This window comes from Cervus canadensis, chromosome 21, assembly GCF_019320065.1.
Source record: "Cervus canadensis isolate Bull #8, Minnesota chromosome 21, ASM1932006v1, whole genome shotgun sequence".
In the NCBI taxonomy this organism is placed as follows: Eukaryota; Metazoa; Chordata; class Mammalia; order Artiodactyla; family Cervidae; genus Cervus; species Cervus canadensis.
Window position 1 is genome coordinate 38,365,997 of NC_057406.1, and position 23,788 is coordinate 38,389,784.

Below are 23,788 nucleotides of genomic sequence, written 5' to 3' on the forward strand. Positions count from 1 at the left end.
GAAAGACAAATTTTGCATATTAATACATGTATATGGAATCTAGAAAGATGGCACCTATGTGCAAGGCAGTAAAGGAGACAGATTTTGGGACTCAGTGGGAGGAGGAGAGGATGGGATGATCCGAGAGAATAGCATTGAAACATGTATATTATCAAGTGTGAAACAGATCACCAGCCCAGGTTGGATGCATGAGACAAGTGCTCAGGGCTGGTGCACTGGAAGGCCCAGAGGATGGGATGGGGAGGGAGGTGGAGGGGGATCAGGATTGGGGAACACATGTAATCCATGGCTGATTCATGTCAATGTATGGCAAAAACCACTACAATATTGTAAAGTATTAGCCTCCAACTATAAAAAAAAAAAAAAAAAAAAAGAGAGAGAATAGCACTGAAACATATACATTACCATAAGTAAAATAGATAGCCAGTAGAGTTAGAACTTTACCTTTTATCACAACTGTTCACTTACTTCTTTGTCTTCCCAAATATTTGAGGACAGGTTTGGCATCTCCAGACCCATATTTATTTTCCTAATTTAGATTTTAGTGCAACAGAACAAAAATAACTCTTCAAAGCCTGTCTTATGTTTCCACTCTTGTGAAGTAAAATTAATAAGAGTGAATGGGAGAAGGAGAAGAGGAGTGATTTATTTTTAGTGCTCTTCACTAGTTTAGAAAAAAAAAATGTTAACTGGATAAATTAAAAAAGAATCTTCTTGTTCTTTTCTTTTTTTTAAAATCTTCTTGTTCTTAACTGGTAGATATAATTTTTGGTTTTCTTTGTTTGCTGGGTCAATCTATTGTACTTTGTTTTTGTTGGACTGTCTTGATTTCACTTATAGGTGTGTATATATATATGTGTGTGTGTGTGTATATTCCATTATTTTAATTATTATTTGCCTGATTTTGTAACTGCCATTTTCTGGGATTCATCTTTGGTTTCTCATTTTGGGGTAACCCTAACCCTAACTTTAAAATAAAGAAGATTACAAGAGATAAGGAAGGACACTACATAATGATCAAGGGATCAATCCAAGAGGAAGACATAACAATTGTGAATATCTATTCACCCAACATAGGAGCACCTCAGTACATAAGACAAACACTAACAGACATAAAAGGAGAAACTGACAGTAACACAATAATAGCAGGAGACTTTAACACCCTACTCACACCAAAGGACAGATCATCAAAACAAAAATTGATAAGGAGACAAAAATCTTAAATGATGCATTAGATGAGGTGGATCTCATTGATATCTTCAGGACATTCCATCCAAATGTAGAAGAACACACTGTCTTCTTAAGTGCACATAGGACATTCTCCAGGATAGACTACATCTTGGGTCACAAATCGAACCTCAGTAAAATTAAGAAAACTGAAATCATATCAGGCATCTTCTTTGACCACATGCTATGAGACTAGATATCAATTACAAGAAAAATACTGTAAGAAACATAAACACATGAAGATTAAACAATATGTTTCTAAATAACCAACAAATTACTGAAGAAATCAAAAAGGAGATAAAAAAAAATTCTAGAAACAAATGACAATGAAAACACAACAACTCAAAACCTATGGGATGAAGCAAAAGCAGTTCTAAGAGGGAAGTTTATTGCAATACAATCCTACCTCAAGAAACGAGAAAAACATTGGATAGACAACCTAACTTCATACCTAAAACAACTAGAAAAAGAAGAACAAAAAAACCCCAAAGTTAGTAGAAGGAAAGAAATCATAAAGATCTGAGGAGAAATAAATGAAAAAGAAATGAAAGAAATAATAGTAAAGATGAATAAAACTAAAAGCTGGTTCTTGGAGAAGATAAACAAAATTAACAAACCTTTAGCCAGACTCATCAAGAAAAAAGAGAGAAGAATCAAATCAACAAAATTAGAAATGAAAAAGGAGAGGTTACAACAGACAATGCAGAAATACAAAGGATTATAAGAGATTATTATGAACAACCATATGGCAATAAAATGGATAACCTGGAAATGGACAGATTCTTAGAAAAGTTCAATCTTTCAAGACTGAACCAGGAAGAAATAGAAATTATGAACAACCCAATTACAAGCACTGAAACTGAAGCTGTGATAAAAAAAAAAAAAATCTCCCAAAAAACAAAGGCCCAGGACCAGATGGCTTCACAGGAGAATTCTATCAAACATTTAGAGAAGAGCCAATGCCTATCTTTCTAAAACTCTTTCAAATAATTTCAGAGGAAGGAACACTTCCAAACTCATTCTATGAGGCCACCATCACTCTGATACCAAAACCAGACAAAGACAACACAAAAAAGAAAACTATAGGCCAATATCACTGATGAACATAGATGCAAAAATTCTCAACAAAATTTTAGCAAACAGAATTCAACAACACATCCAAAAGCTCACACATCATGATCAAGTTGGATTTATTCCAGGGATGCAAGGATTCTTCAATATATGCAAATCAATCAATGTGATACAGCATATTAACAAATTGAAAGATAAGAACCATATGATAGTATCAATAGATGCAGAAGAAACCATTGACAAAATTCAGCACCCATTTATGATTAAAACTCTTCAAAAAATGGGCATAGAAGGAACCTACCTTAACATAATAAAGGCCATACATGTTAAACCTAGAGCAAACGTTATTCTTAATGGTGAAGAAGTGAAAGCATTCCCTCTGAGATTAGGAACAAGACAAGGGCGTTCACTTTCACCATTATTATTCAACATAGTTCTGAAAGTCCTAGCTATAGCAATCAGAGAAGAAAAAGAAATAAAAGAATTCAGATTGAAAAAGAAGATCTAAAGCTCTCACTGAAGATGACATGATACTATACACAGAAAATCCTAAGCATAGTATCAAAAAATTACTAGAGCTAATCAGTGAATTTAGCAAAGTTTCAGGATACAAAATCAATACACAGAAATCAGTTGCATTTCTATATACTAACTGAAAAATCAGAAAGAGAAATTAAGGAATCAATCCCATTCCCCATTGCAACAAAAAGAATTAAATATCTAGGAATAAACTTACCCAAGGAGACAAAAGAACTGTACACAGAAAATTATAAGACACTAATGAAAGAAATCAAAGAACAACATAAGCAGATGGAGAGATATTCCATGTTCCTGGGTAGGAAGAATCAATATTGCGAAAATGACTATACTACCAAACTCAATCTACAGATTTGATCCCTATCAAATTACCAATGGCATTTTTCACAGAATTAGAACAAAAATTTCATAATTCATACGGAAATACAAAAGACCCCGAATAATCAAAGCAGTCTTGAGAAAGACCAGAGTTGGAGGAATGGAGCTGGAGGAATCAATCTCCTGACTTCAGATTATACTGCAAAGCTACAGTCATCAAGACAGGATGGTACTGGCACAAAAACAGAAATATAGGGGAATAGAACAAGACAGAAACCCCAGGAAAAAACTCATACACCTATGGGTATCTTAATTTTGACAAAGGAGGCCAGAATATACAATGGGGAAAAGACAGTCTCTTCAATAAATGGTTCTGGGAAAACTGGACAGTTACATGTAAAAGAATGAAATTAGAACACTTTCTAACACCATACACAAACTCAAAATGGATTAAAGACCTAAATGTAAGACCAGAAACTATAAAACTCTTGGAGGAAAACATAGGCAAAATACTCGATGACATAAATCAAAGCAAGATCTCTATGACCCATCTCCTAGAGTAATGGAAATGAAAGCAAAAGTAAACAAGTGGGACCTGATTAAACTTAAGAGCTTTTGCAGAGCAAAGGAAACTATAAGCAAGGTGAAAAGACAACCCTCAGAATCAGAGAAAATAATAGCAAATAAAACAACTGACAAATGAAGGATTAATTTCCAAAATATACAAGCAGCTCATACAACTCAATATCAGAAAAATGAACACCCTGATCAAACAGAGGGAAAAAGACCTAAACAGACATTTCTCCAAAGAAGATTTACAGATGGCTAACAAACACATGAAAAGGTGCTCAACATCACTCATTATTAGAGAAATACAAATCAAAACTACAATGAGAAATTACCTGACACCAGTCAGAATGTTCATTATCAAAAAGTCTACAAACAATAAATACTGGAGAGGGTGTGGAGAAAAGGGAATGCTCTTGCACTGTTGGTGAGAATGTAAATTGACACTGCCACTATGGAAGACAGTATGGTGATTCCTTAAAAAAAAAAACTAGGAATAAAACCACCATAAGACCCAGAAATCCCACTCCTAGGCATATACCCTGAGGAAACCAAAACTGAAAAACACACATGTATCCCATTGTTCATTGAAGCACTATTTACAATAGCTAGAACATGGAAGGAACCTAGATGTCCATCGACAGATGAATGGATAAAGAAGTTGTGGTACATAAACACAATGGAGTATTACTCAGCCACAAAAACGAATGCATTTGAGTCAGTTTTAATCAGGTGGATGAACCTAGAACCTATTATACAGTGAAGTAAGTCAGAAAGAGAAAGCTATATACTGTATTCTAATGCATATATACAGAATCTAGAAAAATGGTACTGAAGAATTTATTTACAAGGCAGCAATGGAGAAAAGACATAGAGAACAGGCCTATGGACTTGGGGAGGGGGGAGGAGAGAAAGAGATGTATGGAAAGAATAACATGGAAACTTACATTGCCATATGTAAAATAGATAGCCAACAGGAATTTGCTGTATGGCTCAGGAAACTCAAACAGGGACTCTGTATCAACCTAGAGGGGTGGGTTGTGGAGGGAGATGGGAGGAAGTTTCAAAAGAGAGGGGACATATGTATACCTATGGCTGATTCATGTTGAGGTTTGACAGAAAACAGAAAATTGACAGAAAACAGAAAATTCTGTAAAGCAATTATCCTTCAATTAAAAAATAAATAAATTTATAAAAAAAGAATCTTCTAATGAGACTATTGTCAAAAACTATTTTAAAATCTCATAAGTACAAAAAACATACCTCGTGAAAATCTACATGACCATAAACTTAACAATCCTGTTGATGTTCAAGTTAAATTGACAGGTATCACTGTTCATGAAATCAGAGTTAAAAATTTATATACACTGGATTAGGAACAAAAACCAGCCATATTCTTCTCATTTTAAAGCTTATTTCTGATTATATCTGCAACATAGAGTAACTATCCTTGAAATAGGCATGATCATTTTTTTGAGTTGCAGTGGATGAGGAAGCAAGAATCCACAGAAATTACACTCACCTATCATGGTCTGTGTGATAAAATCCATCAACACAAACACCTTGGAGAAAATGCCAGGTGATACCTTTCTCTGCTTATTTCTGAAAGGATTCCAAACTCTAGTGCAACCAGCTGCCCAGGAAGTTATCCCAGCAAGAACCCAGGCTCCATCATCTCTTCTACAAACAAGTGGGCCTCCAGAGTCCCTCTTTTATGGTAGAGAAAGTGGAAATTTTAAAAGTTACAAGTTAAAAATGTTTTATCAGGTGCAGAAGATCAGCCCTCATCTCAGAGAGAGAAGTAGTAGAAGCATAAAAACTCAATGGTCATTATTCATCAACATTGTGTGTTCATCATTTTGTTTCTCCATCATTGGTTTCAAAGAACTATCCTTTTATTCACATGTAAACTCCTTCCACTCACTTTATGCAATCTTGTCAAACTAACCCTTAATTTCTCTCTTCCTCCTAGTTTTTGGGGAACAATTCAAAATCAATGGAAGAAGGAGGGGGAGTTCACAGATAAACGCTTAGATAGGTCACAGATAATGCTTCCACTGTAGCATTCTAGGGAAGACTGGATCACATTCCAAGCCCACAGTACCAGCGAATAGAGCCCCCAAGTTCACGCAATGGCTCAAGGCTTTTAAAACAGAATGCCCGGGAAACTTATTTTGTCCCGGGGCTATATATAAAGGATCCATTGGCTCTCACACTAGAGGATAAAGTAGCCACACTTTCAGGATGGTTTCTTTAATAATTCTTCATAACAATGTGCTGCTTTGAAAACACATGCCAATTGGTATCAGATTGAATCCCCTCAAAAGGCACAGAATTGTTTGACAACTTTATCCAGAAAATACTTACCTGTGAAGGATGAGACAGTAAGTCTACCTATATTCCAACTTAGAAAGCAGAATAATTGTAAATTTCTATCTCCTTCCTACCAAACTCTCCCTGGCCCTTATTCTGTCACCTCCTAGAAGAAAAATTAAATATTTTCCCAACAGAAAATTTTAGAGAGCTCCCCATGGCAGTTTTAAGTTGCTTGTTGGCAAAGAATAAAGACTCCCTGCTCCTCCATTTTAAGAAAAACAATTATAATTAAAACTTAAAATTCACGTCTATCACAAACTGGCCTCCCTTTCCTTTCTTGTCAGAGTTGGTTTTCTTTGTGAAGTTGTTGTGTTGGCCTTAGAATGTTGCCATATACAACATCTTTTACCCCCCAGTTACTGTAGCTATGCTATCTTTGGTCAAACTCTGTGTAAACATTGCATTCCTCCCTAAAGCTTGAGAAAAGTTAAAATGTTTAACAAAAGGTAGAATGAGAAATAATCACAGCTAGCCTAATTCATTTGCCAAAGTGGTCATCTTGTTTGATTTCGTTAGGTTGGGAATGTTGAAACCATCTTCCCTGCCTGACCTCTTCACGTCCCCACAAGGAGGTACAAGGGCTAAGAATGCACATGGGACAGAAAAGAATTCTCTCAGCTCTGGTCAAGGAAAGTTTTTCAGTGGAAATCAGATGGAAAGATGAGGGAAGAGCGAAATCATAAAGAAGTAACCCCTCAAAAGCAGCCCAGAAGCCACTCTCATCCACGTGATAGTCGGTCAATAACTGGACTGGTTTATGCTAGGAGGACTAGTGTGCTGCAGTCATAGGGTCACAAAGAGCTGGACATGACTGGGCAACTGAGCAACAACAATGCTTATTACCTGGCAGGCATCCTTTGCCCCATCAGGAAAACCGGCGCACAACACGTCCCTTCCCAGGGGAGGAAGGTTCATGCCCCTGAGCAGGGTACCACATGTTCTGTCATCCATGATAGGAACTTCCACTTCTTGTAGGATATTTGAATATTCTGATGCTGTGGAGAAGGGACTGGTAAGTTGGTCAACAACTGTCCCCACTTAAAGAAACCAACAAGAAGCTTACAAGTTTAGAATTGGTAGATGTTTAACCAAAATGTAGAAGTAATTTTTTTTTTATACCTCTGAATGATATTTTTCCCTAAAATCTTACACTAGTGACAAAGGGCTTTTTTAAATCAGATTTTTAATGTAATATAGGCAATTGTAGCTTCTCTGAATATATGTTTAAATGTTTCCTCAAGAGGAAAACTTTAGTCAGTAAAAGCGATATTTTGTAATGTTCTTTGCTTTTTAAAAATCACAATACCAAAGATAAGGAAGCTGAACTATTGTTACTTTACTGTATTCTTCTTCAACTATTATATTTACTTCCTGTTCCTGACCCTGATACACCTAACCAAAATGGCAGCAGGAGGAATTTTATGTAGAGCCTTAAGTATAGCCTTTTTTTGGTGAAGACAACCAGAAGTCTTCCCTGAGTTAGAATGCAGAGAGGATAAAACAAGGATAAATGTATTATTTAAGACCAACAAAATTCCTGATTCCAATGGGCATGTAAATAAGCCTAGGAGAAATATTACATTCTTTTGATGTCTCTTACTCTCTGAAGTCTTGCCCCATCCACTGGCCATGCAAAGAATCCCTTCTTCAAATTTATCACCTCTATGGGGAATACAGATTGGCTGAACAGTAGTTCCTGAAAAAAACAACAATAACAAGAAAATCATAAGAGTCACAGACAAGTGATCCTAAATATATTTGGAAACTGACATCTGGTTGACGTCATAGCTTCCACAGTTTCTTCCTAAATGTAATTAACAATATTTTAAAGGTTTTTTCTCTCTCAAAAGAACTATCCCATATTTATAGAAATTTAGAAAGTGCAAAAAAAGGAAAACAACTCACTGTTAAAAGTACCAAAATGACCTTCCCCAACTACCAGCATTTTAGGATGTGACCTTGTTCTTAAGGGGCTTCCCTCATAGCTCAGTTGGTAAAGGATCTGCCTTCAATGAGGGAAACCCCAATTTGATTCTTAGGCCAGGAAGATCCTCTGGAGAAGGGATAGGCTACCCACCCCAGTATTCTTGGGCTTCCTAGTGGCTCAGCTGGTTAAGAATCCACCTGCAATGTGGGAGACCTGGGTTCGATTCCTGGGTTGGGAAGATCCCCTGGAGAAGGGAAAGGCTACCCACTCCAATATTCTGGCCTGGAGAATTTCATGGACTGTATAGTCCATGGGGTTGCAAAGAGTCAGACACAACTGAGCAACTTTCATTTCACTTCACTTGTTCTTAAGGGATAGTTTTTCACTCAAGTAATTGAGCTCTGTTATGTGGCAAGCAGTCTTCTAGCCCTCAGTAAATGACCAGGAAAAATTCCTGCCCTGACAGAATGTAAATCTGAGCATGAGTGAGTGTGAGTGAGAGAGAAAGTGAGAGTGAGTGCGTTTGGGGTGAAATACAAGCAATAAATCTAATAATTTAGCTATTAGGTAATATGTGCTCTGATTTTGCCGAAAAATCAGGAAAGCATAAGAAAGATGAGAAGTCTGGGGATTAGGGAATATGGCAAGGGAGATGCAATTTGTAAAATGGCAGTCATGCCAAGTTCCATTGAACAGAGCCTTGAAGAAGCTGAGGGAAGAAATCAGGCAGGCATCTCTGTGGAAAGTATCTGAAGAAGAAAAAAACAAAATGGAAATTTCCTGCAGTGGCATCATGTCATATATGTCTGAGGAAGAGTGAGGATTCTAGGATGTCTGGAGCAGACTAAACAAAAGAAATTCTAGTAAAAAATGAACAAAAAAAGAGGTTGGCTACAAGGTTAGGATGCTGGGTGATGTCAGCTAAGAAGCTAAGAACACTGATTTGCATCTGAGTGTAATGGAGAACCACTGAAGTAATATATCTGCAGAGTAATATAATCTGATTTACATTTCAAAAGTATTATTCTGGCTGCTGGGTTAATAATAAAAACTAGGGATGCAAGACAGAAGTTGGAGATGATTCAAGAGACCATTCAAATTGACCCAGGCAAGAAATGATGGGAGCTTGGAGCAGGATGTAGGAGAGGAGAGGGTGAGACAGAAGCAATAGAATTTTTCTGATGGATTCAATATCGAGTGTGAGTGAAAGAAGAATGAGCAATGAGTAAGGTCAATGTCTCTATTTAATTCAGCTATTGTTACCAATTCCAACTATGTTCTTATCTTTAAGTTTTATTGACTCTATTTCAAGTCTTCCTTTTCAGTTAATATTTTCTTGTTCTTTAGTCATTTTTGATAGACTTTACTTATTTAAACTTAAAACTTACTTTGTAGTATGTATATCATTTTAACATCTGTAATCTTGGAATGTCTGATTCTGGTTGATGTTACTTTGGACTCTGGTGCTTTCTCTGCAAGCAACTTTCTCTGCATGCTTTTTAATTGTGTATGCTCTCAATCATTAAAGCTTTATGGGAGTACATTCAAGCTGAGATTTAAGGTTTATGTCTTCAAAGAGAATTTACTACCTTTGCTTCTGCCAGAAACCCAATTACTCACCTGGAATAACTTTAAAATCTTGGCTTAGAGTTTTGGGGACAGGTAATGTGAATGCCAGCTTCAAACCTGAATGAAGGCTAGCTCAGGAAAATAGATATTTCTGAGAGCCCTCCATCCAGGGCCAAGGTTCAAGCAGGCAAATTTTCCTTATTCCCTCACTCTATGTGGCATATTTTCCTGTCTCTTTCCCTCCATCTTTTAAAGTATCACCTTTCAAGAAGTCCCAGGTTACATACATGGGAGGTTCCAATCAGACTCTGCTTCCACATCCTACTCCCACGCAGGCTCCTTGCAAAGATAGTTAAGGTTATAGGCTCTTGAAGATCATTTAGATGCTTCAATGGCAGTCATTTAACTTCAGTGTCTGGCTAACTCCTTTGAATTTGTTCTTTCATTGTTTTTGGTCACTGAACACTTCCCTTTCCTGTATTTTTTTAAAGTAGGCTTTTAATATTTTGTCCAAAATGCTTAGATTATCTGTACTGAGAATGGTGTCAAATATCTTGTCCATAATAATGACAGAAAGGAGAAATCTGAGGACATTTTCAAATATCCCATACTCCTTGGTTAGAGATGAGTACAGGTAGATTGTCTAGAATATTGCCCCCAGCCAAGACACTGGAGTACTTAAAATGCTGATTAAGCATACATAAGTTGTGGCTGGTACTTATAGCCTGTGCAGTACTTTTTATAGGCTATAGATTAAACAAAATTATTTTTAAGGAACAAAATTTAGCTATTCTAATATTACTAGATATATATATACACAGAAAGTTAACTGGTAAAAATTAATAAATATAGCTTTTTCCATTACATCATTTCAATTCTAACTCTCCCTACTTACCAAACTTGACTTTGAGTTTTAGATACAGCAGTGCGATATTAAAACTCATATACCCAAGTCTGTTGTATTCAGGATGGATAATAATTTTTGAGACAGGAATATTCTGTTCCTCCTTATCCTTTTGAAAGAGGTTGTACTCCCCAGCAGTCACTGTCAGACTCTTAATTTGCTTCCTAAAACCAAACAGAAATCTTTCAGTAAGTATAATCCTTTCCTCCAGGAAAGACTGTCTTGATTTCATGTAATTAACATGATTAATGTATCTTTAGGGATTTCCAAATCTTAAAAGAAGATGTACTTTTATTAGTGATTATTACTATTGTTATAATTTCTATAAATTGTAGCTATCTATAAAAAGTCATGGTTTTCAATCATGGAGTGTTTACATTCTGTGAACTCTTTCTCCTATTGTTACTCATCTTTCTGCATAAAGTATTCAGATATCTTTTGTACATAAACCAGTCTCTCTCTATATATATATATGCTCTACCATTTTAAACAAGATATAAAAGTTGTTCCTACTGTCCTTCTTTTTCTCCTATTAGCACCCTCTTTTAATAGTATTCTTCCCTCCTAATTACTGAAAAGAAAACTAAGATCATGGCATCTGGTCCCATCACCTCATGGGAAATTGATGGGGAGACAGTGGTAACAGTGTCAGATTTTTTTGGGCTCCAAAATCACTGCAGATGGTGACTGTAGCCATGAAATTAAAAGAAACTTACTCCTTGTAAGGAAAGTTATGACCAACCTAGATAGCATATTAAAAAGCAGAGACATTACTTTGCCAACAAAGGTCCGTCTGGTCAAGGCTATGGTTTTTCCAGTGGTCATGTATGGGTGTGAGAGTTGAACTGTAAAGAAAGCTGAACGCTGAAAAATTGATGCTTTTGAACTGTGGTGTTGGAGAAGACTCTTGAGAGTCCCTTGGACTGCAAGGAGATCCAACCAGTCCATCCTGAAGGAGATAAGTCCTGGATGTTCATTGGAAGGACTGATGCTGAAGCTGAAACTCCAATACTTTGGCCACCTCATGTGAAGAGTTGACTTATTGGAAAAGACCCTGATGCTTGGAGGGATTGGGGGCAGGAGAAGAAGGGGACAACAGAGGATGAGATGGCTGAATGGCATCACTGACTCGATGGGCATGAGTCTGAGTAAACTCTGGGAGTTTGTGATGGACAGGGAGGCCTAGCGTGCTGTGATTCATGGGGTTGCAAAGAGTCAGACACGACTGAGCAACTGAACTAAACTGAACTGAGATTATTAAAATATTGGCTCATCCGTTTAACATTTGATGTTAATACTTTATTAGAATCAGTAACCATCAACCCACCCTCCACTAACTCTACAAATCATAGATTATGTGTGGAATCTTTGAGGTCTCGATTAGTAGAGTGGAAAGCACAAGAAATCTTATGCTACACACAAGTGTCTGGGAATCAGGAAAGTCAGTCAGTAGATGGACCAGATGGAAAAAATTAAGAAAGGGACTAAGGTTGAACCCTGCATGGTATTTGGGGCATCGAATCTCCCAGTCCAACTGCCATGGATCAAGGTTTAATAAGTAACAGAAATCCACTACTTACTCATTGAGGCTAATTAGGCAATGTACCGCTGTAACCACCAGATCATCTTGAATCAAACTTCCTCCACAGAAGTGGTGTCCATCTAATTTCAGGGAGACCTGCCCAAGAAAAAAGTTAGGAACACAACTGATATACATCTCCACATAGATGTCCTCTCCTTCAGAAACATTTGAAATCAACTCTTCTAATATGATGTCACATTAAGATACTGATACATTCAATAAATTGGTTAGTAAGAGATTTCTTATGAAGCAAACTTTTTGACAGTGAGGTCAATGGGGGTCCGTAGAAAAATTACCTGTTAAGCTGGAGTTATGGTATCTAAAAATAGGGAAATAATTCACTATTAGCTCATGAAGAAATCAATGTCTTTATCACACTCACCTGCCATGGGTGTCCACCAACTGTTGAGTTTCTCCAACTACTAATTCTAGAGAAGAACCCAGATTCCAAGACAGTTTCTATACTTTTCAAATCAACTGCACGAATTCCGTACTTCAGTCCTGTGTGGGAGAGCATATGTGTGTCACACACACACACACACACACACAATCACACACACACACACAGAGCTCCTCATGTCGGGGTTCACTGTATCAAGACTTCCACCCTGGGGTTTTATTCTGCCAGTGCCAATGTTCACTCAGCTGGAGGCTACCCCACTTTCTCAAAATATCCCCGACCTAAGACTGTCCCACTCACACCTCATTGACTAGCAGTCTCCTGGCGACTCTCCCTGCCCTCTGCAGCCTGAGCTGTCTCAACAAAAACAGACCTGGCCACTGAACGAGGCCCCTCTCCCTCTGGGAGGGATTCGGGGCTTTCCCTGGGAAGATGGGCATGGCAGCATTTAGGGGGAATGAAAGGTACTGGAGAACATACGCTGCTCTGAAACAGAGTCACTGGGTTTTAAGTTACTTCCACTTGGTTATCTTTCCTTGGAGGAAGATCTTTAGCACAAGCAAGGTTAACAGATGTGCCTAAAAACTTGAACTCCAGAATCTAAAGGATTTCAGAAGAAAATTCGGCCCAGGCACCTCGTGGGCACATCTGGCCGTTGTCTTTGTGGGCCCGGGGAGTAGTGAAGGCGCCCAGGACGCGGCTCACCTCGGCTGGGCGGGGAGTGGACCGCCAGCACCAGCAGCAGCAGGAGCGAGCCTGCCCCGGGCAACGCCCGCAGGGCTCCCTCGCGCGGTGACCCGTCCATCCCCGCCAGACGCAGGCGCTGCGAACCCGCGAAGAGAGGCGCTCCGGCCTCACGGCTCTGAGCTCCCGGAAGCGCCCGCCTACATCACTCCGTCCTTCCGAGCCGGGGGCAGGGTGGGTGGGGGGCGCACAGGTGTCCCTCCTCAGGGCCAGCCCAGCCGCCGCTGCTCTTCGGCCGCCCAGGTGTCATCGCGTCCCCGCCATCCACCCCTGCAGACAGGCGCGAGGTAACCTTGCAGGCGAGCCAGAGTCAGATGCAGGAGATGCTAGGACAGATGCAGGACCAAGGGGATCAATGGCCTAGAATGCTCGGCGCAGGTGATTTCTGTTCCCACTCAGGGAATGTGGCCCAAGTCCCTGGGTCAAGGAAGCTGGGTACCCATGCAGGACACAGGCAAGCTGACCCTGAAAGGAGGAGGACTCTTGGAAGTTTGAGTATTAAAGATCCCACCCAGCTTCTAAGAAGCTCGTTGAAGATCTTGACACTCCCGAGTTTTCAAAAGCACTGGATATGAACCATCAGGTTTCTGCCCTATTCCTTTTCTGGGTGTCAGTGTTATCATCAGCTTCAGTGGAATGGACCAAAGCTGTAGGATCCAGCATTTAAGATCATTAAAATGAATTCACTGGCATGTCAGCATTTTTTCAATCAATAGTATTTTCTAGTAAGTAATTTGTAACAAAATAGCTTGAGGTTGGGAGAGGAATAAAGCTGGAATTAGTCATTGATTTATAATTTATCAAAAAATGAGAACAAAGTTAAGTGAACACTATATGTATTAACTAACCTAGACACCCAGGCCCAATTGTCTCACCTCTGTATAAAGTAGAGATAAAAGCTCCTTGAGGTAGAAGGGTAAACAAATTAGGGAGACAAGTGGTAGACAGAAGGACAGGAAAAGAGATGGTCAAAGTGGAGGGAATGCAGGTACAGGGATGGGCAGGTGACAGCCGAGGGAAGAAGCAGCAGGTGAACTGGGAACCTTGGGCAAAAAGCTCAAAGAATGGGATTGGCACCCAAACTTAGACATACCATCTCAGACCTTTTTGTTTCATGAATCTGAAAGAAGTTTCTATGATCTTTATATCTCAAGTCTTAGACCATTGAAAAGCTCTAGAGCTGCACTATTCAATAGAGTAGACACTAGCCATATGTGGTTATTCAAATTAATATTAGCCAAAGTAAAAATTGAGTTCCTCAGTCACACTAGCTATACCTTAAGTGCTTACCAGCCACCTGTAGCTAGTGGCTACCATATTGGACAGCATGGATACAAAACACTGTCATCATCATATAGTTCTGTTGGACTGAATTGTTTTTGAGAGTAGCATCGTTTTAAGCAAACACACCTTGGATGACAGTTTGAGTAGATGACTCCTGGGTTTTGAGCTTGAGTGTTGAGGGGACACCGGGAGGGGGCTTGGTAAGGTAAACAGCTCTTTCCTGAAGATATACAACCACACCTGAGTTCTCCAGGGAATCTCCAGGTAGTAGCCCTCAACACGCTAATCTCTGAGTTTCGCTTTTACTGTAGGAATCCCACAGGTATTACCATAACCATTTGTAGCCTCAGGGACTCACTACTCTCCAAAAGAGCTCAGATCCTCCAAATGGACCCAAACTCCTCTTTTTTCTTAGCAAGAGAGGGTCATATTAAAGGTACTACAAAACTCTTACAAAATGAGAGAGAAGGAAAGGAAAAATGCAAGTTGGACACACAATGTTCAAGTTCATGGCTCACTTTCTCATGAAGCTCAGAAACCATGTCCCCTTGCAGTCTTGTACACATGATATGCACACAGCTTTGCAGGACATTAGTGTTTTGTTTCAGACCTGAAGTCTCCATGGGGTTGGACATCATTTCCTGTTACAGCACAGCTCCCTTTGTTTCCAGAGTTCAAACTCCCAGCCTTAAGTGAGACCTTGTCCTTCTAATACAGAGGATTGTTCCCTTTCAGCCCTAAAAAAAATAATACCTTTCCATTAAATCGAAAAAGAATCATTCATTCTTTCACAATTCATTTCATTGTGAATTGCATATATATCAAAAGCCAAGTCATTAGTTTCAGATGTAAATTTGCTAGTAAGATGATGGTTTAAATATAAATTGAGTTTGTGGTGATGCTGAAATGGAACTATTCTCTTATTTAAAGAAAAACCACAAAACTATAGAAAAGGAAAGGATGTCAAGCAGAGTGAGCTGGACTATCCCAAATTGGATTGAGAAACCTGCCTTGAATTTGAACATAATTTCATTAGGGCAGCATAATAGTGATCTGCTATTGGAGGCCTTCCAGGACACTTGATGGATGCCCCAATTCTAAGGATAGTGGAAAAATTAGGAGTGTTAGGAGTTTAACCCATGAGCAATAAGTAAACCATGGGTACATAATGTTTTGTTTAAAAAATAAGTTTTTCCATCCCCACTAAAACACTGGTCCAAACTCTAGAACTAGAACCTTCTCCCAAGTCCCACAAGGCCTAGGAATGGGCAGTAAAGTGATCATTGGTGACATTAGAAACAGCAATTTCCTTTGAATTTGTTGCAGGCACAGATTTCACTAGGATGCAGACAGAATGTGAAGGACGGAGATAGAATGAGTGGAGACAATTTATTCTGATAGTTTGGCTGTGAAGGAGATAAAGAGATGCGGTAGTAGCTAGAGATGAAAAGGAATAAAGGAAAGGTTTTTTCCCAAGAGATCTTCATGGTGGCTACTGGTATCTGTGTTTTAAAATAGAACTGAATTGACAAGTGCAGCAAAAGGAAGAAGTTAAAGAAGAAAAAGAAAGAGGTTAAAGAAGTGATATCCAGGGCCCAGGATCCTCTTTTTCCATTGTAGCAACAGGAGAGAGGGGAGAATTAGATGCAGGTAAGTTTGCAGAGTGCAGGATACTGAGGAAGTACCTGTTTTCTACTTTGTATTTACACCATCAAGAAAGAGGTGAAGGCATCTCCTCAGTAAATGAGGGGAGGGTATCTGGAATGGGTAAGTACTGAAATGGTCATTGTGTGGCATGAAAAGGACAGCAGGCACAGTGCACACAGAACAATGTGATGAATGAATGATGGGGGAAAGGAAGAAAGATGGTATTTTTTATTTTAGAAGTGGGCACCTAATGGTGACATAAATTTCAGTGGGTACTAACCACAGACCACTTGAGAGATTGAAACCAGACTTAATTATTTTCATCATATTTTATATAAAATATACATTTACATAAATTTTATTTTGGAAAGACCTAGGCAAAGTGTACACAATCAGACTTAAATGGGAGAAATCCTTTATGGGAGATATATTTCTAACTGGCACAGCAAAAGTAACAAAAATGTACATTTGTATACAACTGATCAAAGCAATCTGAAAAACATGATGCAAGTATTTCCATCTAACAAAAGGAAGGGTGGGTGAGTCACAGCAAGTCAGCTGATTTCCACATTATAAAAGCAGGCCATGGTTTCTACAGATACTTTAATGCCCTTGGAGGAAATTTAAAAATTTTTTTTTCCCCAGAAACAACAAAATCGCTAATTTTTACGTGTGAAATTGTTAGTCACTCAGTCGTGTTCAACTCTTTGTGATCCCATGGACTGTAGCCCGCCAGGCTCCTCTGTGCATGGAATTCTGCAGGCAAGAGTACTGGAGTGGGTTGCCATTTCCTTCTCCAGGGGATCCTCCTGACCCAGGAATGATCCCCTGGAGAAGGGAATGGAGACTGCAAAACAGGAGTATTTACCTCTGTCACATTAAAGTATACGGGCAGTTGTCACTCATAGGGTTCTGTGTTTTGCTGCAATCATTATCTTAAGAATTTCTAAAACTAAGAGCCACACTAAACAGTTACCTCTTCAGAGGCAGTGGGCTTTCTATTTGGATTCAGGGGACTCACAGAGCTTGATAGGTCCATAGAATTAACCACTCCTTTAATGTACGGTAAACGTGACTGAGACAATTGGTAACTTGTCCCAGTACTCCTTTGTGGCAGAGCAGGACTAGATTCCAGATCTCCAGATTCTTGGATTGAGTCTCCCCTTCTATGGAGCAACAAGACAACCCCAAAAGGACATTACGCACATTTGTATTACTTGTATCCACCATGATACAAATACACACCATGTGCACCACTGAGAATGGGAAAAAATGTCCTGGATTTCTGGACATAGAGAGCTCTTTTTAGTTTGTGGCAAATGTTGATCTAAACTTACAAACTAATAATGACCCCATATTGTGATGATGCTAATTTTACCAGTTATGTGCCCTAAAGGTTTTAATGGAAAGGATCCTTGGTGATAAAATTAGAACATTTTTATATGAGCCAATTGATAGATACCAATTCTGTTGTGACATTATATTTTACTGATAATAAACCATAGCTTGATTGAAGTTATTTCATTTGTTTTCTTTAAGTTATGTGGCTACTAACAGACAAAAATAAGGAAGTTCTATTTTTGTAAGGATTGCTCAACATACTTGTCACATCAGAAACTTCAAGAATAATCATACAAAGTTATATTTCCCTACATTTTTGGCATTGTAACTTTTTATCTTATTCAATTGTAGCCTAAACATAAGATTTGACAGGTTTTTTTTTTTCTCTTTTAAAATGTCAAAAGATGCCATTTAGATAGTTGTTTTTGTTGTTATTAATGGGAAATGCCAACATAGTCTTTTATCAAAGTAAATGTGATTTGGAAACTATGAAAAAATTAAACAAATGCCTATAACTACATTTGCTTTGAATGCTGTTACTATAACCTATAGATTTATTGATCTAAGGTACAAATCTATCACAAATCAGAGAAAAACATTTTAAAAGCTTATTGTAATGAGTACAATTAAGAAATAATTAACAAAAGTTGACGTGTGTAACTTAAAAAAAGAGATACAGGTGTAGGCATAAACTTATGTCATGGACCCTTCTATGAGCCATAACAAAACATGAGTTTTATATACTGGACTCCTCGTCTGGTACATGAAAATAGCAGGGCCATTCTCCATCTGAGAACCAGGAGTTCTGTAAATATAAGATCAAATTATCATCCTGTTGCCACAAATGCAAAACCACCTCAGCCAACCCACCTGTTTGTCAATCTTGGCATGGCAGCTTCAACTAACCAATTGTGCTGTTAAGTCATTCTTTGAAAATCTTTGGCTTACTTTAGTCTAAATTTAAAAGTGATGTGTAAGACTGTAAACATCTCCTGGTAAAAGTCATAAACTCTTATTAAAGGTTAAAAGGTTAAAACTCTTATTAAAGCCTGCAGTGGTTCTCCAGCCTGGCTGCATACCAGAATCTCAACCTGAGCGGCCGAGGTCCAGTGATTCCCAAAGTGCACATGGTTATTTTCAAGTCCACTAGGGCCTAGAGCACCTGTGTGTGAGGGGTGAGATCTCAGCTGTCAGCTGAATGTGGCGTTTCAATTTGAGGGGCTTGGAAGGCTTGAAAGAAACAGTGTGAAACCCACATTTGCTTTTTACTCCTCCTCAAATTAGTTTTTCCAGTCGGTTTGTGTGCAAAGCTTTGGATTTTCTCATTTAGCCTTGCTGAAAAGCAGCTGCACCACCACTGCAAAGCCCTACATCGAATGAGGTCCTACGTGTTAGGCACGTCAGACGCCTACACTGGGGGCTGTGAAGTGCTGTGGGGAGCTGGAATCCAAGTGCTGACATCCTCTTTGTTTTGTGATGCGCTTTAAAATAAACAGACCTAAAAGAATATATCTCAGGAGTCCCTAAAATAAAATTTCCTTTCCTTCAAGGTATTTGAATCTTTGGTTTAGTTCGCTGCAGTTAATCAATGAACCATATTTCATGAATACCATTAACAGGTTGAAAACATCTGAGTCAGCTTTAAAATCCTGAATAATCCTTAAGGTTAACATAAGCTTGTAAAGCCATTCTGGTGGCTTCTATGTCAAAAGGCGTGTGAAAGGGCTACCACTTATTGGAGAATCTGAAGGCAAGCTGAACTGGTTCTATCCTGGACGGACGGACAGGTTAGATAGACTGAACCAACTCCAGCCTTGTTTGATGTTCCCTCCTGTCCCGGGCAAAATAGAATTGTAGGACCCTTTGTTAAAAAATTACTAAGAATTTCAAGCAGAGCATCCAGCCAAGCACAAAGTACATCTGAGTGCAAGACCCTGAGGCCTGCAGAGACTGCATGTCCACAAAGCTGGCTCTGCAATTCCATCTCAGAAAGAGGCTATGAACTCATAGCCAAGCCTGCTTTTGTTAAGGGAACCTGGATGAACTCCATGACTAGCCAGGGCACCCCATTCTTATTTTGATAAGGATGAGTTCCACATAATATTTCATGTTATAAGAGCAAATAAAAATAGTTATAAAATACACTTAATATCTTTGAAAAATAATGTGTGATTTACTTTTTTATAGGTACCATGCAACTATGAAAGCTATTTCATTGGCCACATCTAAGTGAAAGTATTAACTCAGGACAGAAATACCTGATCCAACAAGAAGTGCTTACTTCTAATGTTCAAAGAGATGCCAGTGTGCGCAGACAGAATGAGACAGTGATAGAATGAGAAAGACAAAGAGAGGGAGGGAGAGAGATGGAGGGGTTGGTGGGGGGAGAGGGGAAAGGAAGAGGGGAGAGAGACACGAGACAGAAAACAGAGACAGATGGGGAGAGAGAAAAGCATCCAAAAGAAGGCAAAAAAAGTCTCCTGAAGGCCACATGACCCTTTTCTCTCAGAAACTTTTAGGCTGTAATAGCCATTGCAATTATTCCAACAAATGTACTCTCATATCTTTAGCAGCCCTTCAGATAAGGCATAATTCCTTTTCAAAATTTGGGGCTTGATCTTTTCCATTAACTTTCTAAGTATAAATTTTCATTACTGATTATTCTAAAAAGTTTATAATTAAAGTACTAGATATTGTTTTTAGCTAGGGTTCCATGTTTTTCATTTTGGGGGTGGAGTAGTTATTTTATAATAAATATTATAGTACATTTCTTGACCTTAGGACTACAGAAGTATAATTTGGGGAACTAAAAATATTTGAAATGAAATTTTAGATACATTTATGATCTATAACATTAAAGACTATTAGAAACAGAAGATCATAGTTGTAATATATACATTATTGGATTACTGATACACACAAACATGTATGCTAATTTAAATTCCATAATCCTTCGTATTTAAAATATTCCTGGCATCATCCCTTTCCAAAGAAATTTTTTTTCCTTTTATCTAGATTTACCTTGACAAAAAGTAATAATAACAACACAGAGGCAGTGCTTTCTGCTTCTGGGGTTGAAAAGAGGCGGCTCTGGCTGGAGCATGTGACATCCGTGTGCCTCAAGCTACTAAATGTGTATGATACCTGGCTTGGCACCAGGAACAGCACTGTCCAGAGTAGGTTTTGTTTGTTTTTATTTACGTTTATGATGAAAACCAAATTAGAATCACATATTCCAATTTCTTCAACTCCAAAATATATTACCACCCAAACCCTGATGGCTGGTTCCTAATTTCTTTAACTTTAGCAAGTGAATAATCAATACAAAATTTTTGAGGGATGGTGGAAACTTAATTACTTTGTAGTTTAGATTTATAATTTTTGTATGATCAGTTGTAAAAGCTGCTACTAAAACCACTATGTACAGAGAAAAATGTGTGCATATATTAAATATTTTATAAGTTATGAAATAAATAACACTAAAAGACAAATGTCAAATTGTAAGTTCAACTTTGCCATCCATACCTTTTAAATATAAATATATATATTTTAAAATTATGAATTTAGATTTTCTTTCCTAGATTTTTTTGAGCATTTTCCATGAAATCTCCAAAATTCCAAACATAGAACCAAGAACTGCAGGTTCTAGCATCCATGTTTTAAGCACAAAATTCTCATTAAGCCTAGGAAGATCAATCAATAGAGCTTCTTTACACCCATTTAGAGTCTATGAAGATTTCTGTAATATACTGTAAATATTCCTCAATGATTAAATATATTTTCAAAAAATAATCTCTGAAAGTTAAGATAATAAAGTAGAACATTTCTCTCAATTAATATCTTTAATAATTCTCATGTAGAATATACTATTTTTTTCTCCACCAAAATAACAATATATTTGGAGGTGGAAACATTTATGATATTTAAAAGCACTTATGAAATCTTAGAGCAGAACCACTACTCCAATAATACTTGTAATAAAATTAAAATAATTTAAAACATTTCCATAAACAATCGGGGTACTAAGATCCTTGCTTTTCCCATAGGAATATGAATACCCATACACAATTCCAGAAACTTCCTTATTGATATATTAGGCAATGGAAAAACAGCTTGTATCAGAGTGGAATTTAATTTACTTCTCTATAGTATAACTTGCTCTAGCAATATCCTCAAAAGGATATAAGATAAAGCTGACTTAACAACAGCCTCTTTCCCCATATATTCCAGAAGGTTTTACAAAAACTGTGAGATACTCATTTCCAGTTCAGAGAATTAAATGAGCTACCTCTTGGAAGAATTTCCCAAATGGTTTATCCCAGAGGATTTATCCTCTCTGAAATATCTCATCTCATAAAGAAGAGATGCCATGCCTTCGTAGCATTTCAAGCCTCTATTTCTGGGAGGCTACACCAAGAAATGTCTACACTAAGAAATGGAATTAGATTTCCAGGTTGAAAAAGCAGACACATATATGAAAGGAAATCTAGAATTAAAGCAAGAAAAAATCCTGTAAAATGTGCAGCTGCTGTTTTCCTTCCATCTCAGGTCTCCTAGCCCCTGCTTGCTCTTTTTTTCTTCTTTCATGGAAATGCAAGTCCCCAGCACAGCGTTACCAGCAGGTGTCCCAAAATGTGTCACCCTGAACTCGGAGTGACAAGGAAAATGCCATTGGTCATGCCCCAACTGATGTGAAAGCAAAGCTTCTGTCACTTCTTCCTCTTCCAAAGACACCAGCACCGTCCCTTGAGACTGGGTCAAATGCTGCTACGTTTGGTTCTTTTCTCGAACTTCCTGTAATCTTTTCTCAAGGCGATCCAATTTGGCGAGATTTTCCTGCAGTAGTTTGCTGTCTGGAACCAGCTGTAAGGCTCTTTCATAATAAGTTCTTGCAGACACGTAGTTTCCCTGCAGAGAAAAAGAAAAGGGATAATTATGTTTTGATCCATCAGAATGCTTGCTTGAAGAATGGGGAGACTAAGAAACAGACCTTCTGGCCCATTTTAACATTAATGTCCTCATAAGGAGACCCTGTCTGCTTGTATAATTTCATCCTTATCTGTTGGTGCTCTTGGAGAATCCATTTGTTTAAGTACCAGACCAGATGGAGAATGTGAAAGATATGGGTTATGCCATAAGGTTAAATGGCAGGAAAACAGATTTTCAATTCTATTAATACAGTGTATGAAGCTATCATCTCAGTGTTCTCATAGGGTTAACACTATTCCTTTGTAATCAAATGGAACCAGAGCCCTGAAAATTCATAATTAGAGTGAAGGGAAGAAAGAGAAGGTTGAGTCCGGGGAAAGGGGGATGTGTGAGAGAGAGAGAGAGAAATATTTTTGAGATTGCAAGAGTAATGATTAAAAACTAGATAGTTTAGGAATCTATTATACCCACTTAATGACAGTAAATATTTTAATCTTCACCTTAAAACATAAAAGCAACTTTTGCCTAATACAGGCTTTAGTGCAAATATGTTTTTATAAAATGAAGAGAACTGATAATAAATAATATGGAGTCAAATTTATCCCATACTCAAGGTGTGTGACCATATATGTCTGCTGGATACTCTAAAGGTAGGAGAGAAGGCATGTTGCTCCAGATCTGCTAAAGACCCCTGTCTCCACCCTCTATTGATCCCCATCTGTTTTGTTTTTGAATAAATTAAATATTTCAGTTTAACTGGCAACCACATGTGCCTGGTCCCAGAAGGTCCCTGACAAGAAGTCAGAATTATTAACTTTTTTCCCAGATTCTTTTCTGCCACTAAATGCATTCCTTCTGTATGGTTGACTCTCTTTAAGATCTGTGTGTTGCCAAGTCTTAGCACTAAGATCGATAGAGATCTCTTCATTCTAAAAAACCATGAATTTGTTCCATTTTATTCTCAGTTACAGCTCCATGTGGATAAAGACCAGTTACTCTCTAAATTTTCATTACAACTTAAAATAGTACCTCTTAGAGTAAAAGTACTATGTAGCAATATCAACCAGTATTTATCGAATGCGTAAATGAACTACCTCCTGAGTGTCAGGACCTTAGACACCTGCCTGCCATATAATGAGCACTCAATCTGATGCCATCATTACTGTTATTATTAAATGACTGTGTGTATGTGTGTTAAGTTGCTTTAGTCGTGTCTGCTTCTTTGCATCCCTAGGGACTGTAGCCTGCCTGTCTCCTATGTCCATGGGATTTTCCAGGTAAGAATACTGGAGTGGGTTGCCATGCCCTCCTCCAGGGGATCTTCCCAACCCAGGGATCAAAGCTGCATCTCTTATGTCTCCTGCA

The 23,788-nt window shown here is 38.2% G+C and overlaps 2 protein-coding genes across 3 annotated transcripts in view; both read right to left on the reverse strand.

The window, feature by feature from the left end:
• Positions 1–13,371, reverse strand: part of LOC122423988 (ovochymase-1-like) — a 93,415-nt gene extending 80,044 nt beyond the window's left edge. The window contains exons 1-7 of the mRNA XM_043441577.1: positions 13,184–13,371; positions 12,461–12,579; positions 12,077–12,174; positions 10,541–10,660; positions 7,697–7,758; positions 6,940–7,091; positions 5,243–5,429 (exon numbers count right to left, since the gene is read on the reverse strand). Of these exons, the coding sequence (XP_043297512.1) occupies positions 5,243–5,429; positions 6,940–7,091; positions 7,697–7,758; positions 10,541–10,660; positions 12,077–12,174; positions 12,461–12,579; positions 13,184–13,283 (838 nt within the window). The 5' untranslated portion in view covers positions 13,284–13,371. The remainder of the gene's footprint in view (positions 1–5,242; positions 5,430–6,939; positions 7,092–7,696; positions 7,759–10,540; positions 10,661–12,076; positions 12,175–12,460; positions 12,580–13,183) is intronic.
• Positions 13,372–16,467: 3,096 nt separating this feature from the next.
• Positions 16,468–23,788, reverse strand: part of TMTC1 (transmembrane O-mannosyltransferase targeting cadherins 1) — a 300,213-nt gene continuing 292,892 nt past the window's right edge. For both annotated transcript variants that reach the window (XM_043441635.1, XM_043441634.1), the window contains one exon: positions 16,468–22,402. In XM_043441635.1, the coding sequence (XP_043297570.1) occupies positions 22,262–22,402 (141 nt within the window). In that variant the 3' untranslated portion in view covers positions 16,468–22,261. The remainder of the gene's footprint in view (positions 22,403–23,788) is intronic.